Source organism: Biomphalaria glabrata, chromosome 7 (assembly GCF_947242115.1).
Source record: "Biomphalaria glabrata chromosome 7, xgBioGlab47.1, whole genome shotgun sequence".
NCBI classification, from domain to species: domain Eukaryota; kingdom Metazoa; phylum Mollusca; class Gastropoda; family Planorbidae; genus Biomphalaria; species Biomphalaria glabrata.
Genome location: NC_074717.1, coordinates 36,181,421 through 36,199,472, shown reverse-complemented (window position 1 = coordinate 36,199,472; position 18,052 = coordinate 36,181,421). Strand labels below are relative to the sequence as shown.

General features: G+C 35.9%; 1 protein-coding gene across 4 annotated transcripts; it reads left to right on the top strand.

The window, feature by feature from the left end:
* The first annotated feature begins 10,264 nt into the window (after window positions 1-10,264).
* LOC129927469 (uncharacterized) lies at window positions 10,265-17,668 on the top strand. Of its 4 annotated transcripts, none has more exons than XM_056036873.1 (2): window positions 10,265-10,402; window positions 15,060-17,668. In XM_056036873.1, the coding sequence occupies exon 2, from the start codon at window positions 15,066-15,068 to the stop codon at window positions 15,873-15,875; it is 810 nt and encodes a 269-aa protein (XP_055892848.1). In that variant the 5' UTR covers window positions 10,265-10,402; window positions 15,060-15,065; the 3' UTR covers window positions 15,876-17,668. The 4 variants fall into 4 exon arrangements, with proteins under 4 accessions (XP_055892848.1, XP_055892850.1, XP_055892849.1 ...); XM_056036875.1 differs by having other exon boundaries at window positions 10,301-10,563; XM_056036874.1 differs by having other exon boundaries at window positions 10,303-10,557.
* Window positions 17,669-18,052: the final 384 nt, after the last annotated feature.

The window sequence follows — 18,052 nt, the reverse complement described above, 5'->3', positions numbered from 1 at the left end:
CCCTCAACACTTGATGCCCCCGTGCGGCCCGCACCACTCGCACATGGCTAGCTACGCCACTGGTCTTACTAGAAACTAATTGTAGTTATAAAAGATAACTTTTATAAACAAAATGTTAAGGGCATATGTTAAATTGCACTAGTAGATGCTCAAAGTGTTGTCCGTGCCCTGCTGAGCAGCGTCTTGACCCAGAAACCCAATCGTGTTACCAACCATTTTCAAACGCAGCAATCCTTGACATTCACGTCTGGACTTTAGAAGCTAATTATTCATGATCTTATCTAACCCTCACATTGGCCGATTTTCTAGTTACCACTCTGTCTTAATTTATATTTCCCTCACGGCGGTTGGTCGTTGTGCTGACCACAAAGTCAGGTACTCATTACAGTTTGTTGGACTCAAGGGCGTCCTAAAAATCCCGAAATTCAGAAGCCCAGTCATCACAGAGATTCGAACCCAAGATCCGTCGCCTCTGAAGTCAACCGCTTTACCACTCAGCTAACACACGCCACATTGTTTCCTCTTCATATATTTAAGGTTAGTGTAGCTCTGGTGCCTTCAATTAATATTCCTTTATTATAATATATATGTATACTAATTTAGAAATATGTAACTATGGTCTTTAAATAGCAAATACTACATAGAGAGATAGTTGTAGCACTAACGTTACGTTTAACAGGTAAATTCCTGTTGGAGCGACACTCTGCTAACTTAATGTGGGATATCAATTTAGCTATCACGTTGGCATTGCAAACAAAGATACATTTGTCGCGGAACATCCAGCACTGTTTTGCTAAATATTTCACAATTTACATCATCATAGGACTGGGGTTCGCATTACAAGACAAGGTAGTAAAAATATCTTGAGACATTTAGTAGTAAAACATCAAATATACAAACGTAAGGGTGCGAAAATGAAATAAAATGTGCTACAACTGTAAAAGAATGTAGAAAGATAACAAGCAAAATATAAAACTCCTCATTTTTAACTATAGCTCTCAAAAATGTCATTTTCTTTTATTCATTATCGATTGAAATAATTAATTACCACTAATTACTTGACTTTTTTAGCGGCCCCCGAAGGGGAAAAGGCACTATTAGTTTTGTGTGCACTGTCTGCCCATCCGTCCGTCCGTCCCGTTTAAATCTCGTTAACTAGAAAAGATAGGGAAAATCCAACATCATAATGTTTTAGACCATTCAAAGTTCTGATGCAACGGCTACTTTTTTCTTTTCTGAAATCGAAAAATCTAATGTTTAATATCAACTATGCAAAAAAATGTTTTTTTTCATAAAAATACACCTTTTTTTTTTACAACTATTCATAATTAATAGTAACAAACAATGGAGGCTATTTAGTAAAAGGAGATGACAATTCACCATATTTGTAACACATTTATGCAAACATTCTTAGATTTTTGTTAAAAAGTATTATTATTTACTATTGTATTGCTAAGTTGAGTAAGTTCTGTCATACTAACTACTACATTTACTATAGAAATGTTTACTTTTTTTTAATGAGAACAAATCTATTTAGTATGCATTTAAGTGGAGCATAATTTAAAACAACAATTGATAAGTAGTTTTGCATATTATCACGTGAACTGCAGTGCGACATAACAACCATGACGGACATTTGTTTTCTTGAGGCTTTGAATAAAAGATTGACCCTTTACAAAACAATTAGATCAATTAGATACTCATTATAAGACATAAAAGTTAGGCCAGGTTCACATCTAACTTCACATTAACTTTCACCTATCCCTTGGTCTGCTGGACCGTTGGGGCACCACAGAAGATCAGTCAAACTTTTTTTTTTCATTCTTCTCTGTCATTTGCATTTTATAGAATTTCATTCTGATATTCTTTCTGAAAATATTGAAACCTGCCTTTTTACCTGCCTGGGGACCGATTTTGAGTTTGTCTTTCCACACAAACTGTTTTTGTAACCTTGTTATTTATTTATTTGCAGATGTATCTGTTTTGTGTTTTCGGGATTATATTCATGCACAACTTGTCAAGCCATTTTGTTCTCGCGAATTTAACTCATTTCCTACAGCGCTACTCCTTGCCATGTCGAACGATGATAACGGATGTATTCATGCTAGACAAGTTTCAACACTGCAACTGGGAGATGGTCTCCTTCATAGATAGACACATCATCAAACTGTGGCTGTGCTCTGAACAGGAGACTCACCGAATCACCTCCACACTTTGTGGTTTAAACCACTCTTCTCCGACCCTCCATGACGCTCGGTCAATTCACACTTTTTATCTACGAGCTGATAAATATTTCCCAGAGTGTCATGTCCTCATGTATAACTGCATTATGCAGTCTGTCATTTCGATGGTGTTTAAACAACAGGAGCTGCTATGTTCTTTGGCGAATCTGAACATCCCTGGTTACTCGTTTAGAGATTGTGTGACAAAAGGTAACAAAAAAAAAGATGAAGTCTGTGATTTTCGAGATATACGAATAGCTTCATGTAGGATGCATGAGCCTGACACCGATCAAACCTTCTCTAAAGCTTTGTTTAGCCTCTCCTCCCAATGTCAGTCTCAGATAGCACATTGTGCTGACGCGAACCCAAGCGCTAAGTATTACGTCATCACAGAAAGATACTGTGACTTTTTAAACTACCAAGACAACTTCACCGATATAGAAGCGTGTTTCAGGACAGAGGAGTCGTGTTCTTTGGCAGAGTTGGACTTGTTGGAAGTTGCAGCTTGTGGGTCACGGAATCTAGCTGCTCCAAACACATTCAACAGTTTTGCTGTGATTCTCACTTTAACTCTTTCTCTCCTAACAGTCAATACCAGCGTTGATTCCACCAGAATGTGGTAAAAAATCACGGAGAGAAAGAGTTAAAGATGGTAGTTTTTATTCAGTATTGCTAAGAAAATTGTTTAATTTAAACAAAGTTCCGAAGAATGCTTAATTTTAATTTGTTTTTGAAGTTTAAAACTTTAATGTGTTAAAAATTAAATTACTTTAGGTACTGAGTGAGTGTCAGACAACGTTTATGTGCGCGCTGGCAAAATAATTAGATCACAGCTGGGACTGCGTAGACACGTGAAACACTGCATTCATTCTTAAGTCTCCATTATGGAAGACAAGTCTCATTCTTATGATATGAATTAGTTCAATGTTCACATTTCATTTATTCAAATTTGAGACTTGTTAGATGTACGTGGCTAAAGAACACTGTTCTCTTTGTCGTGCAAAAAAAGAAGAGAATTTCCACACGATCGCTTTTATGTTTTATTGTGGACAAAAAAAAGGGTTCAGCTTTATTTTTTTTTAAAAGTCTTGATTTTAGCTGCCCCTCAAACGAGAAAAAGCCGCTATTAGTTTTTGTGGTCTATTCGTCTATCTGTCCCCCCGTCCCATTCTAGATACCAAAAACTGGAAAAGCTATTTAAAATCCGATATTAAGATTTTAAATTTTGCAAAGTTCTGGCGCAACAGCCTTTTTTATGGATTTTTTTCATAAAAATACATCCCTTTTTAATACAAATCTTCAGGTGAGATAGGTCTTTATTAAAGGTCAAAAATTTCTTTATTAATGACTCTAGCTTCATTGATTGTTTCGCGCATTAGTACCAAAAATTAAAAGTATTAAAAGTCATAATATACAGATTATAAATGAACAATTGTTTTTTTTTTTTTATTTATTAATCAACTTATTTAGAGAAATACACATTCAAAATGTATATACATATATGGGTATGTAGATGTCATCAATAATCTGTACATTCGCTATAGTCTATATCCATACTTGACTATCGTAGTGTCCGAAGCTGTTCATTTGTACCAAACGTTGACCTATAGATTTAATGAACAATTCAAAACAATTTTAAAAATTTATACAACAATGAATAATTGAGTTACGTTTTTTTTTTACGCTCATTTAGACTCACATTGCTGTGAACTAGTGGACACTCCAATGAAAGGGTTGGTCAGTAACACAGGTTTGAATAATACAACGAACAAAGTATAATATAATAAGGCGAATATCGCCTATGGCATCTAATGGCACATTTACTCATCCAGTAGAACGTACGCCCTGAACCACTGATTGAATCAAACATAAAGGTTGACGTAACACTCTCAGGAAAGGCTAAGAAGGCAGCGAAAAGATAGGAAAGGTAGATTGCCTTCACAGAGGCAACTCAGAGGCGTAACTAGCCAAGAGCGAGTATTGCGGACCGCACTAGGCATCACGTGGCGAGGGGCATCAAACTTAGAATAAACTTTCTCAGTAAAAACAACACATTGTACATACATAAACAAAGTCAAACTACTGTATTTAAAATGTTACCTATACATTTATTTTATTTGCTACTTTGTTAATCCCCTATGGTTTTTTTTCAAATTAAATGTAAGCTGTTCATCAGATTGAATAAAATTAAGTAGATTTGTTTAAATTTCTCAAGGTAACGCACTTTTACACGCCCACTTTCTTATGGGGCAATAAGTACATGTTTTTAGTTGCTATGCTGCTATCTTGGGTTACTGGCCCCTGTATTAACTGAAATAAAAGAGGCGTAGGTCTACCTTCAAAAACTAAGATCGTTGATTCGGGACTGAGCTATTAAAAGGAAAAGGTTAAAAACAATTTTAATACTAGTCTGGAGAATATCGCTGAAGCCAGTGTTACCTTTGCATAATGCATGTGCTCAAATCAGGTGATTAGCGACGTATTGGCCACTAGAAAACGATGTCAAAGGTAAAAGGTGAAGATCCTGTATTATTACACGGATACGGATAAAAAGTTATCTTCCTTGTAGGTGTTAGTTCCAGAAATAATGATCCGATATGAGCATATCATGATGTGGTAGGTAAATATGAGTTTTTTTCACTATCCTAACTATTGAATCCTCAGATGGAAATCAATCTCGATGGTGCTTATAGCGTCAATGACAAATAATTTTGCCTGGAGCGAAAGAGACTTCAACTGTTGTCGCAGTTTTCTTTTTGGAAGTCTTTGAACTTCTAAAACAAGGACAATGTTTGAGATCTAGTTTTGTTTTCTAACAATTGCTGTAAGTGTGGCTATTTACGATCGAAGTTTTTTTCAGACTTAAGTTTATCATTAATTAATGGCGATCAACGATGAAAAATGTGCGTCTTACTATTTTGATAATTGTTGGAAAAAAAAATTGCAATTTTATCAGAAAGCACCTACGATTTTTGTAGTATCTTTTTGTTAAGTTCATTTAATTTTTTTTTTATTGCGAATTAGCAATACTTTAGTGGTAAATACACATTAGGTCGGAAAAACGTAATTCCCCTGTTTTATTTCTCTTTTTTTAAAAGGGGGGGGGACAACATGAGAAGCTCCAGCAATGGGTATCATGTACCTTGACTACGCCACTGCAACAACCAGCTATTGATGACAGACTTGCTCTCCAGCCCTTTACCAAACGACGAAGACTGGAGATTGTGAAGTGTGTGAGTGTGTGTATGTGTGTGTGTGTATGTGTGTGTATGTGTGTGTTTGTGTGTGCATGTGTGTGTGTGTGTATGTGTGTGTATGTGTGTGTATATATATATGTGTGTATGTGTGTGTATGTGTGTATATATATATGTGTGTGTATGTGTGTGTGCATGTGTGTGTATGTGTGTGTATGTGTGTGTATGTGTGTGTATGCGTGTGTATGTGTATATGTGTGTGTATGTATGTGTGTATGTGTGTATGTGTGTGTATTTGTGTATGTGTGTATGTATGTGTGTATGTGTGTATGTGTGTGTATGTGTGTATATATATGTGTGTATGTGTGTGTATGTGTGTATATATGTGTGTGTATGTGTGTGTATGTGTGTGTATGTGTGTGTATGTGTGTGTATGTGTGTATGTGTATATGTGTGTGTATGTATGTGTGTATGTGTGTATGTGTATGTGTGTATATGTGTGTGTATGTATGTGTGTGTATGTGTGTGTATGTGTGTGTATGTGTGTATGTGTATGTGTGTGTATGTGTGTGTATGTGTGTATGTGTGTATGTATGTGTATATGTGTGTGTGTATGTATGTGTGTGTATGTGTGTATGTGTATGTGTGTGCATGTGTGTGTATGTGTGTGTATGTGTGTGTGTATGTGTGTGTGTATGTGTATATGTGTGTGATGTGTGTGTATGTGTGTGTGTATGTGTGTGCATGTGTGTGTATGTGTATATGTGTGTGTATGTATGTGTGTGTGTGTTTCTTAGGTGACGGTGAACAGAGGTTGAAGATTGGTTGGTGGCTATGTAGTGTGGATGATCTTATCTTATATAATATAGACGTTACTTCAAAAAAAGAAGATGATTACGCCCTATAATGATGATGCAGGATAAGCGGCATTATTGTCAGCTGTCTTGGGTAGGACAGACGACTCCAGATTGACAGAATGAAAAGACGTGTTAATGAGTTAGATTTGGTTTAAAAAACTATTGTATATAACACTAAAGTCTACTACATTTATTTCATTTTGTAATGATTGCGTAACAAATGGTACATTTAGTATTTTGTTCACAAAGAAGTTATTCAAGTCTTTTCAAGTTTTACAAATTTAAATATAATATGCCGACAGCGGTTTAGTCTACCAGCAGTTCGGTGTTACGAGTCAATGACCTTCAACAACAGTGGACGAAAGGCTTAACGAGAAAAATGGTTTTCTGTATGTTTGAGGATGTTTCTGAATGGTTCAATTACGTATTTTATTATTAAATGTAAAAAAAAAAATCAAATTAAAAAATATAAGTAATAATTTGTGTATCTCATATAAATAAAACCCACTGTTGACCTTTTTTTCTTCTTTTTACCTACAGCTTTGTCACTGGGTAACACTGGCGGAGCACAGACAGATTATCTAAACAAAACAAAAACAAACTAGGCTAACATGAGATAGAGATCTACTTATCACTTGAGAGGTTTATGGGAGACTGATTGAAAGGAGTGGGGGGATTTGGTTGCTTAAACCCTCATGACACACACGAGAGGTCTCCGGAATCAAGCAACTGAGAACAAGAAATCAATACTCAGATACTTCTATTCTGTTTTTATAGTAATATTTATGACCGCTGTATGGGAACCATCCCTTTCTCTGAAGCGGCGTTTGTCAAATTGTGGGGCTCGCAAGGAGAAATGGGTGAGATTGGTCTTGTTCATGTTTTTGAAGAAAAAAATCGGTTGAATTCACATTGTGTTTAAATTTATATAACGTTCCCTTTCAGACCTTGCGATCTATGGGACAGATGATGTTAAGGTCAGCTGTTTCTTTGGCCAACGGTTAACGAGCAGGGTGTCATGTAGCCAGCACAACGACCAACCGCCTTTACTTTCCCCAACTAACATCAGGTACCCATTACGGTTGGGTGCACTCAGGGATGTCCTAAAAATCCTGAAATTTCAAAATTTTTAATTCATATTTATGTATTATACAAGTAAAGGCGACATTTTTGCTAGTTATTAGAAAATGAAATTAAATTAAGTGGCTAAATTTCATCTTTTATGAAAGACATTTCTGGTTTAGATTTAACCAATAAGCTTCTAGAGTCAACCCGTCTTTTTATATCTAACGGATCAAATTATTCTCGAGTTACATATCTTGTTGGTTTTTTTTACTTCTAATGCATGAGCAAAAAGTTACAAGAAGTCTTTCTAAAACAAGAAGATTATCTTGCGACGACCTAGCCCATTACAACACTCTTATTTTATCATATACATTATCTTCCAAATAACAGACTGTCAAGAGTCTCTACACGACGAAATAGGTGTAACTTTCATCTCTGCCGATCGATAATCTACACTAATTGACACACAACAATTTGAGTAATGATATCTATTGAAAAGACCCAGTGACAGGAGAACGTCTTTCACTCCCGGAAAAACAATTAACTCTAACCAACCTTTAACTCCCAGAAAACTAATTAACTCTAACCAACCTTTCACTCCCAGAATACTAATTAACTCTAAACAACCTTTCACTCCCAGAAACACAACTCTAACCAACCTTTCAGTCCTAGAAACTAATTAAGTCTAACCAACCTTTCACTCCCAGAAAACTAATTAACTCTAACCAACCTTTCACTCCCAGAAAACTAATTAACTCTAACCAACCTTTCACTCCCAGAAATCCAATTAACTCTAACCAACCTTTCACTCCCAGAAATCCAATTAACTCTAACCAACCTTTCACTCCCAGAAAAACAACTCTAACCAACCTTTCAGTCCTAGAAACTAATTAACTCTAACCAACCTTTCACTCCCAGAAAAACAATTAACTCTAACCAACCTGTCACTCCCTGAAACTTTTTATGTTTTCAAGAAAATCTGATTACAGACCAACAGAGCTCAAGGAAATAGTGAACTGTTTTCTACATACCAATTACCCTAGCAATCAGTGGATCAGAGTTTACACGGATGGCTCATCCCATAAAGCCACCACAAATGGAGGAGCTGGAATACTTATCGAATGGCCAGATGGAGAAAAACTAGAAAAATCCTTTGCAACTGGAGAGCTCTCTGACAGTCACAGAGCAGAAAGGGAAGCACTAGCACTAGCTGCTACCATGCTAGCAAATCATCCAAGTTCCCCTCACAGTCAGATTGTCTTTCTAATAGACGCAAAAACAACCCTCCAAAGCCTGCAAAACTCTGATTCCCCTTATATTAAAAACCTCAGAACAGCACTCACAAAGCTCAACCACAACAGCAAAAAACTGTTATTCAATGGATACCAGCTCACATACAACTAGCAGGAAATGAGAAGGCTGACACACTCGCCAAGAGTGGGAGAACAAACTCACAAGTAAACTCTGCACTCTATCCAGAAGAAATGAAGAAATTAATTGTAGATAAAATAAATGAGAAATGGACGAGCTCCCATCCAAATCACAAGAAAGATGATGCTTACTATAAGCTATCCCGACAAGACCAACGTCTAATCTTTCGACTCAGGACCGGACACAACAGAATGCGACAACACATGTTCCGGAAGCTCAAAATTGGAACCAGTGAAATCTGCCCATGTGGAGTATCACCAGAAAATGCCGACCACGTCCTCCAAAACTGCTCTCTCTACCAAGAGGCCCGTATAAGACATTGGCCCCAAATCACCCCAATAGAAAGAAAACTATATGGAGAGCTCCCTGATTTGGAAACCACTGCGCAGTTCATCTCATGTATTGGTCTAGTCATATGAACACTCCAACATAACAATGAGAACGATGAAGAAGGAAGAAGAACTCCCTGAAACTAATTAACTCCAACCAACCTTTCACTCCCAGAAAAACAATTAACTCTAACCAACCTTTCAGTCCTAGAAACTAATTAACTCTAACCAACCTTTCACTCCCAGAAAAACAATTAACTCTAACCAACTTTTCACTCCTAGAAACTAATTAACTCTAACCAACCTGTCACTCCGAGAAACTAATTAACTCCAACCAACCTTTCACTCCCAGAAAAACAATTAACTCTAACCAACCTTTCACTCCCTGTTCACTCCCAGAAACTAATTAACTAATATGTCTATGCTGCAAGATTTAATTTCCTTTCCTTTTTTTCTATCTACCACAAAATTAATGAACTATTACAAATGAATTAGTTAATTAATTATTTTTTTTATTGATTCAAGTGTTGTCAAGGATAATAAATAATTGTTCAAAGTTTCAACTTGACCCGAGATAAAGAAGTGGGGAACAAGTGTAAAAGAATCCAGACAGACAAACAGACAGACAGGGTGAGTGAATATGAACTTTGTAAAAGTGCCTGCAGTCTAACCGTACATACAACTGACTGGAGCGTTCTTACTTAAGTATCCATGTGTCACTCTAGTCGTAAATGTTCATTAGAGACAATCTACCAAGTCATTGGTTTTCCTGGCTGATACAAAGCACTAAGACATGAAACGGCTTACTTGAATCAGCCAACGACTTATCATAATTTAAGTCTATATAAACATAAACCTGTCACAAGGCTTATCCAATAGGTCATTTTTTTTTATCGAGTTTAAAATTGAACGCCGCATGTAGTGTTACCATTTCCATTGTTTTCTTTAATCTCCTTTCTCGCAGTCTTTCTAAATTTAGTGTTTTTAGTAATGGTACGGCTGATACTAGGCATGTATAAACTGAATTATTTTTAGCCTATGCGTCAACCATTTCACCAAGAAAAATACTTGAAATTTCTTAAAAAGAAAAATACTTGAAATTTCGTAAAACACTTCCGCAAAATATTAATATTCGTGATTCCCATAAACAAAGGAAGGTAACTGTTTGGGGCTTGTGATTAGCAACGGATAGTAGGTGAGGCCAAAGTGCGCTCTCCCAAGGACGATATAAAGAGACGCTGATAAGTCCTCACATGGTACACCTTCATTCAACATTACTTATTTTTGACTACATTTAATATTTTGTAAGTAGTCCTGTCCTGTGCATTGTTTAGAAACATTTTTTTGTTTACTGTTCCATGCTGTACTGACTACATCCTTATGACACAGCGATAAAAAGTTATATTTAGTACATTGTAGTTCGAATCAAGGGATTTCTGAATTCATAAAGGACTGATTGGTACATGTAATAATTTATCATATTTTTCTTATTCTTCACTAGTAGTTCATATTTCAAATTCTTCACTAGTAGTTCATAATTCATATTCTTCACTAGTAGTTCATAATTCATAATCTTCACTAGTAGTTCATAATTCATATTCTTCACTAGCAGTTCATAATTCATATTCTTCACTAGCAGTTCATAATTCATAATTTTCACTAGTAGTTCATAATTCATATTCTACACTAGTAGTTCACAATTCATATTCTTCACTAGCAGTTCATAATTCATATTCTTCACTAGCAGTTCATAATTCATATTCTTCACTAATAGTGCATATGTCATATTCTTCACTAGTAGTTCATGATTCATATTCTTCACGAGTAGTGCATATTTCATATTCTTCACTACTAGTTCATAATTCATATTCTTCACTAGTAGTTCATAATTCATATTCTTCACTAGTAGTTCATAATTCATATTCTTCACTAGTAGTTCATAATTCATATTCTTCACTAGTAGTTCATAATTCATATTCTTCACTAGTAGTTCATAATTCATATTCTTCACTAGTAGTTCATAATTCATATTCTTCACTAGTAGTTCATAATTCATATTCTTCACTAGTAGTTCATAATTCATATTCTTCACTAGTAGTGCATATTTCATATTATTCACTAGTAGTGCATATTTCATATTCTTCACTAGTAGTGCATATTTCATATTCTTCACTAGTAGTTCATAATTCATATTCTTCACTAGTAGTGCAAACCCATTCAAGACAAACATTAAGACACAATTAAGATTCTAAAGTTAACAAGGGAAACATTTTGAAAATAATGTTTTTAAAGATAATACCTTAATTCTACAGCTTACAAAAATAAAATATTTTAAACAAAATTTTAGCTCCAATTGGGTATGAAATTAGTTGACACCTCAGGTTCTGAATCGAACGATCCTACCAGGAAAACAAGCGCGTGTATTCTATAAGATATCTTTTAATTATTGGTACGTTCATTACACGCAGAACTTTTAAGATCTAGATATAGATCTACTTCGAAAGATCTAGTCTAGATCTAGAATTCTAGATCTTTCTCTAGATATAGAACTAGACGCTATCTAAATTAGATTTACGTAACAATATAAGCAAAGCTTAGATAAACTATCAATAAAGTTAATGCAACTTTAAATTTAATAAACAAAGTTTTTTGCTTTCATTGAATAATCCTAATGATATAGATTTTGGCCTTTTAATCTAGACAAAGATGACGATGCTCAAAACTTTCCTTAACATTAATTGAATCGATAATGCCTTACATTCGGAAATTCCCGAACGTGATACTCTTTTCAAGAACGATGTTGGATCTAGACCTAGATTTATTCTTTAGCCAAATTTACATTTTTTTTTACTTTGAAAAATTATAACGGTCTAATTAGAGTTTTCCCAGTGTGGCCAAAAAGCTAGTTATTCTTTTCTCAACAATATACATCAACTGTTAAATTTTTAGGAAAATCGTTTGAACCGTTTTTGAGATGAGCATCCAGGATGGGTTCAGACTGGTTCCTGGCTGGTTACAGATTCCATGAAGTTCTGACTTGAATAGAGGTGTTGTAAAAAACAAAAAAAAATCTGAGCGAGACCACTCTTTATAGAAGGCCTGAACACTGACCAGCGACGTGGTAAACACCTGTGTGACGTGGTAAACACCTGTGTGACGTGGTAAACACCTGTGTGCTGTGGTAAACACCTGTGTGACGTGGTAAACACCTGTGTGCTGTGGTAAACACCTGTGTGACGTGGTAAACACCTGTGTGCTGTGGTAAACACCTGTGTGACGTGGTAAACACCTGTGTGACGTGGTAAACACCTGTGTGCTGTGGTAAACACCTGTGTGCTGTGGTAAACACCTGTGTGACGTGGTAAACACCTGTGTGACGTGGTAAACACCTGTGTGACGTGGTAAACACCTGTGTGACGTGGTAAACACCAGTGTGCTGTGGTAAACACATGTGTGCTGTGGTAAACACCTGTGTGACGTGGTAAACACCTGTGTGCTGTGATAAACACCTGTGTGCTGTGATAAACACCTGTATGCTGTGGTAAACACCTGTGTGCTGTGGTAAACACCTGTGTGACGTGGTAAACACCTGTGTGACGTGGTAAACACCTGTGTGCTGTGGTAAACACCTGTGTGCTGTGGTAAACACCTGTGTGCTGTGGTAAACACCTATGTGCTGTGGTAAACACCTGTGCTGTGGTAAACACATGTGTGCTGTAGTAAACACCTGTGTGCAGTGGTAAACACCTGTGTGCTGTGGTAAACACCTGTGTGCTGTGGTAAACACCTGTGCTGTGGTAAACACATGTGTGTTGTGGTAAACACCTGTGTGCTGTGGTAAACACCTGTGTGACGTGGTAAACACCTGTGTGCTGTGGCACAGGTTGCGACGTTGCAGGTCAGTGTCCAGGCCTTCTATGACGATTGCTCTGAGTCACGATTTCGAAACTTTACCATGACAGAGAAGATAGAGGACACCGAAGACAACAACAGACACGGGTATTCTGTAGTTTCCATAGCAATTCAATCATTAAATAAACTTCACTGGAACTGGTCTAAGAACGTAGGTGCTTATCAGGTAGACAGCAACAAGCGAACCTAAACCGACCGAATCTTTACGGCAACTGTTCTGCCTTTAGATTATGCTTATTCCTTACTCTTGGAATATTTTCCTGATTATTTAAAGCTTATATTAATTCACTCTGTCCGTTAAAAAAGTTTGAACAACGTATTTCTCCCACACTCATTGTCGAATCAAGTTAAAACTTCCCACAACCATTTATTGGCGAGGACAATACATGTAATACTGTGATGCCCAAAATACGGCCCGCGGGCCACATCTGGCCCGCGACGTGGCCCCATACGGCCCACCGCAACGTTTGCAAAAGTGTAGAAAATCCCCTTTCGTAAAAAAAAGTTTCAGAAAAAAGTATATTTCTCTACGTTAGTGTAAATGGATTGGTACCACCATATTTTGTTTTATAAAGATAGAGTTGTTTCTTTAAAGGACATGATTAGTTTTGTGAAACCAAACACATAAATAAATTATTGGCATTTTCAGTTTGAGACGCGATTGCTATATTTCAACTAGAAAGGAGAATTGCTGAGAATATTTACGAAAAAAAAATGTCCGACGTCGAATGCCAAAATAAAAAGGTTTTCTAATGAACTGTGTTCCGAAATAAAGAATCCTTTTGGCGTTGTCAACTTTTCTCTTAACAATACAAGACGAGATGAAAATATGGGTAGATATCCCCATTAAAATAGACAAACCAGTTTTCGAAAGGTTTTCTATTGCCGCTGAAGATATATACCGCTAAAAATCTTGGCATTTATTCGCGGTAAAAAAAAAACAGCAGTTTTAAAATCAGAGAAGTTAGTAGCTATGAGGAGCATGCATGGGACCAACACTAGCAAAGTCCTGTCAAAGAAGTTTCAATCAACACAGAGGATCTTTGTCTTGCTTGGGAGAAATTAGTGGAAGTGACTACTGATGGTGGGATAAGTATACTTGACAGCAAGAGTTATTAGAAAAGTTGTTGAGTCAAATGGACCCAGCCTCGGTTGCTTTATTGAATTATTCACCAGCAAAGTCTATGTGTCAAGCTGTTCAGTCTGAACCAGGCGATGATGATCGTGTTCAGATTGAACAATGTTCGTCGTTTCGAAAATCTATCTGCGGCCAATGTGTCAAGTGCGAAGACAGAGCTTCAACTGGAATTGACTTACAAAGCTAAACATCCCTTCTTGACAAATTTCAGGTGATTCATATAATGAATTTCTACTCTATTTTGCTTGCAGAAAAATTTCTAAATCTTCGAACGCGTTAACGATGATACCAATAATGACTTATTTGTGAGAACAAAACCTTTTCAGTGATGAATCGGTGACATTACGTAATCGTCTCACGGACGAACACATAGAGTTCTATATTCAGGGCTCCAACTCGGCGTCTCATCTATGCAGCCGGATATTTAAAAGTTGGTTTCGGATACACTTTCATGAATCAATGTAAGTACTAGATTCACTGGTATCTAATAAAAATGGTTTATTGTCTATTTCCCGTTCTTTTTACTGTTCTGTTGATTTGGCCCGCGAGACGATTGTTGGAAATTAAAGTGGCCCGCCGACCGAATAAATTTGAGAATCACTGATGTAATAGAATCCTGCCAGTATCCAGACAGTACAGAGTAAGTTAATATAAGCTTTGAATTATTTTTTTCTAAAAACTGGTTTCAATTTTCTTCGATGCGCCCATGAACAAGACCATCAAGTCAAGACCATCACTGAGTTTGCACGTTAAACTTTGTTTTAGTAGCTTTCGTTTTATCTACTTTGAATGTGACCTCGTGACCTTTGCCCCTAAGAAATTGTTAGCTTTCGGTTCCGTTTCTAATTCGTTATTCAAGATTTATTTTGTTAATATCTATTTATACTACTACGTTTTTTAAAACTCTACAGATCACAATGTCTGTACTGATGAAATTGATGGTCAGCCTGATAGTTTGTTCATACCTGGTCTCTGCCATAAATATTACTAGCCTTTCATCCGCCTGTCAGACAACCATTGACCACTCAGGTTACAGTGACAAGATTTCAAACTGCAATAGTTTAACTTCTACATCAGCAGCAAAATTAACGCTTGTAGTCAACGGCTTCTGTACAGAATTGGAGTTTTACAATATTGAATCAGCTACGTGTGGTCAAAGCAGCGGGAGTCGAAGCAGCAGTGATGCCAAAACCAGTTTTTACAATGCCTTCAACAACGTGTCAGCGAATTGTCAAGGCAGCGGCTTTAGTTGCATTAAAGACTCTATCAGTGGCATTCTGATGAAGCAACAAGAGAAATATTGCATTCTCATGAACATCGATCTGAATGGGAATTCTCTGAAGTCGTGTCTTACTAACCCGGATTCAGGGTGTACATCAGATGAATTCAACAGACTACAGTCAGCAGCCTGCGCCAATAACAACACATCAGCAGATCAAAAGTTTGCGAACGCAGTGCTCGGCACCACCCAAGCGTGCCAGTCTAAGATCTCATACTGTGGTGGTAGAAGCGATGACGCTAAAGCTATGGTCGCTCAGGAGCGATACTGTGACGCATTCAACATCAAAGTTGGCACCGACAGCACGGAAACGTGTTTTACCAGCGCAGGAGGCTGCACTTCTGCTGAGTTCTCCACTCTTAAAGAAGCTGCTTGTGATGCGTCGATCTTAACTTGGAATCTCATTACTGTAGTTCTAAGTTACATAACTGTATTCAATTTTATGTAAAGACATAACTATTATTTAAACCAAAATTTGAAAGTTAAATAATGTAATAATTCTTTCTGTTTAATATGATGTATAAGCAGAAAAGTGACTTTTATTAATCAATTTCGGGCTTTGTGATTATAAATATAAATTTATGCAATTTTGGTTGACTCTAAAAAGATCAATAATATCAAAAGTGTAAGAAGATGGGAATTCACATATTATCTTCAATAAAGTTGTAATCACAACATATACAGTTCCTTGGTATCTTTATAAACAACACTTTAAATGTGTATGTTACATTTAAAGACTAGCTCGAACTAGATCTAATAGACACTTACAATTATATTCTGGCATTCAGACAAAAGGACAAATTGATCAAGAAATATGAATTAAAAACCTGGTCATTGTAATTTATTACTTCAATAATAAAATAACATTGACTAAGTTTGTATGTCTACCCCTAATGTACAACTTATGAAAGCTAGCGCCTCTATTTTAATGCCCATTAAGTCATAATTCAATAGTTCTTTTATTTCGGTCTTGATTCTATTGCGCTATGTATTTAGTTTTATTTTTTACTTTACCTTATGTATGAATGAAACAGTATCAATGAGAAGATTAGACTGTCCAAACGTTCAACTAGAGTCAGAAAGTTTTGAAAGGGTACATAGTACATACATATCTTCTTTCTTTTTTTTTTTACAACGCCTATGTGAGCTCACTGTCTGGTAAAATGAATGTTTTTTCTCCCATTTTTTGGTTCAAGTTAAAACTTTGCACAATCATCCATTGTACCTGACAAGACATGAATCAATTATAAAAATTAAACAATTAGTTAATTAATTGTTGGTGATTAATTATGTTGTTTGATTTCGAAAAAGAGAATAAATGCTACTTAATGAGAGATGTATATATATATATTTAGTCCCCTTATTACGTTTTGACACGTTTTTTTTCTCCCACTTCCTATTGAAATTGTGCATAATTATTCCTAGTCGATAACACTACACGAATCAATCCAAAAAATTAACCGATTAGCTAATCATTTAGTACTAATTAATTAATTTTATTTCATATACCAAAAGGAAAGCTAAACCCTGCAATTTTCAGATAAATGGCATTAATTAGCAGTTACTTCCCCATAGCTAAGCTTTGGTTTTTAAAAATAGTATTATTTTTTCTTTTGCATGTTTTGTTTGCATTAAAGATATGAGAGAAAAGAATTGCAGCGTAGACGACAAAAAACTTAATGTAATCACTGACTGACTGACTGACTGACTGACAGGCTTACACTAGATAAGATTACAACGTCTAGCTAAAACCACGAATCTGACTTGATGGCTGTCTGACTCATTATCCTCTCTGGACATTGATGACACTAAAAGGGATATGCCCAACTTGATAAAAGAAAGATAATCTTGCTTTAAAAAATTGATTTGCATTCCTATGACAAGCTAAGGGCTAGATGGTTATATTTAGATAAGCATGCGACCTTTTTCTTTTTCACATCTCCAACAAACAAACACAAATATACTCTACATAACTGGAAACATTTTGTCTACAATTACTAACATAACAAGACATAAAAAATCAGTCATGTGTATATTTAATTCTTGGTTAATTGTTACCAAGCTTATATCAACTCACTTAGCCTAGTTGTCTATTCTAGTACAAAGTTGAAACTTTACCCCATTATTTGTTGTACTTAGCAACATGAATCAATTTTAAAACATTAACCAATTAGTTAATTAAGTATTGGTAATTAATTATTTTGTTTGGTATCGATAAAGGAAAATAAATGCTACTTTTAAAGACATGTGGCTGTATATGTGGAGTTATTCCCATTCTTACCTTTTGTACACGTTTTTTCTCCAACTTCCCTTCTCAAATCAAGTTGACTTTCAGCATTGTTATTTATAGTCGATGACTTTTCATACGAGTGAACACAAATATTAGCCAATTAGTTAATCGATTAGTGGTAATTAATTATTGCGATATATGGCAGTGATTTTGCAGCTTTTTCCATTACATAAGCTTTGTTGTTGTTTTTTTTTTAAATATATTTTAAAAATATTTTGCTTGTTAGCGGCCCCCGTAAGGGGAAAAAGCCGTTATTAGGTTTGTGCAAAATGTCCGTCTGTCCGTCTGTCCGTCTGTCCGTCTGTCCGTCTGTCACACTCAGATCTCGAAAACTA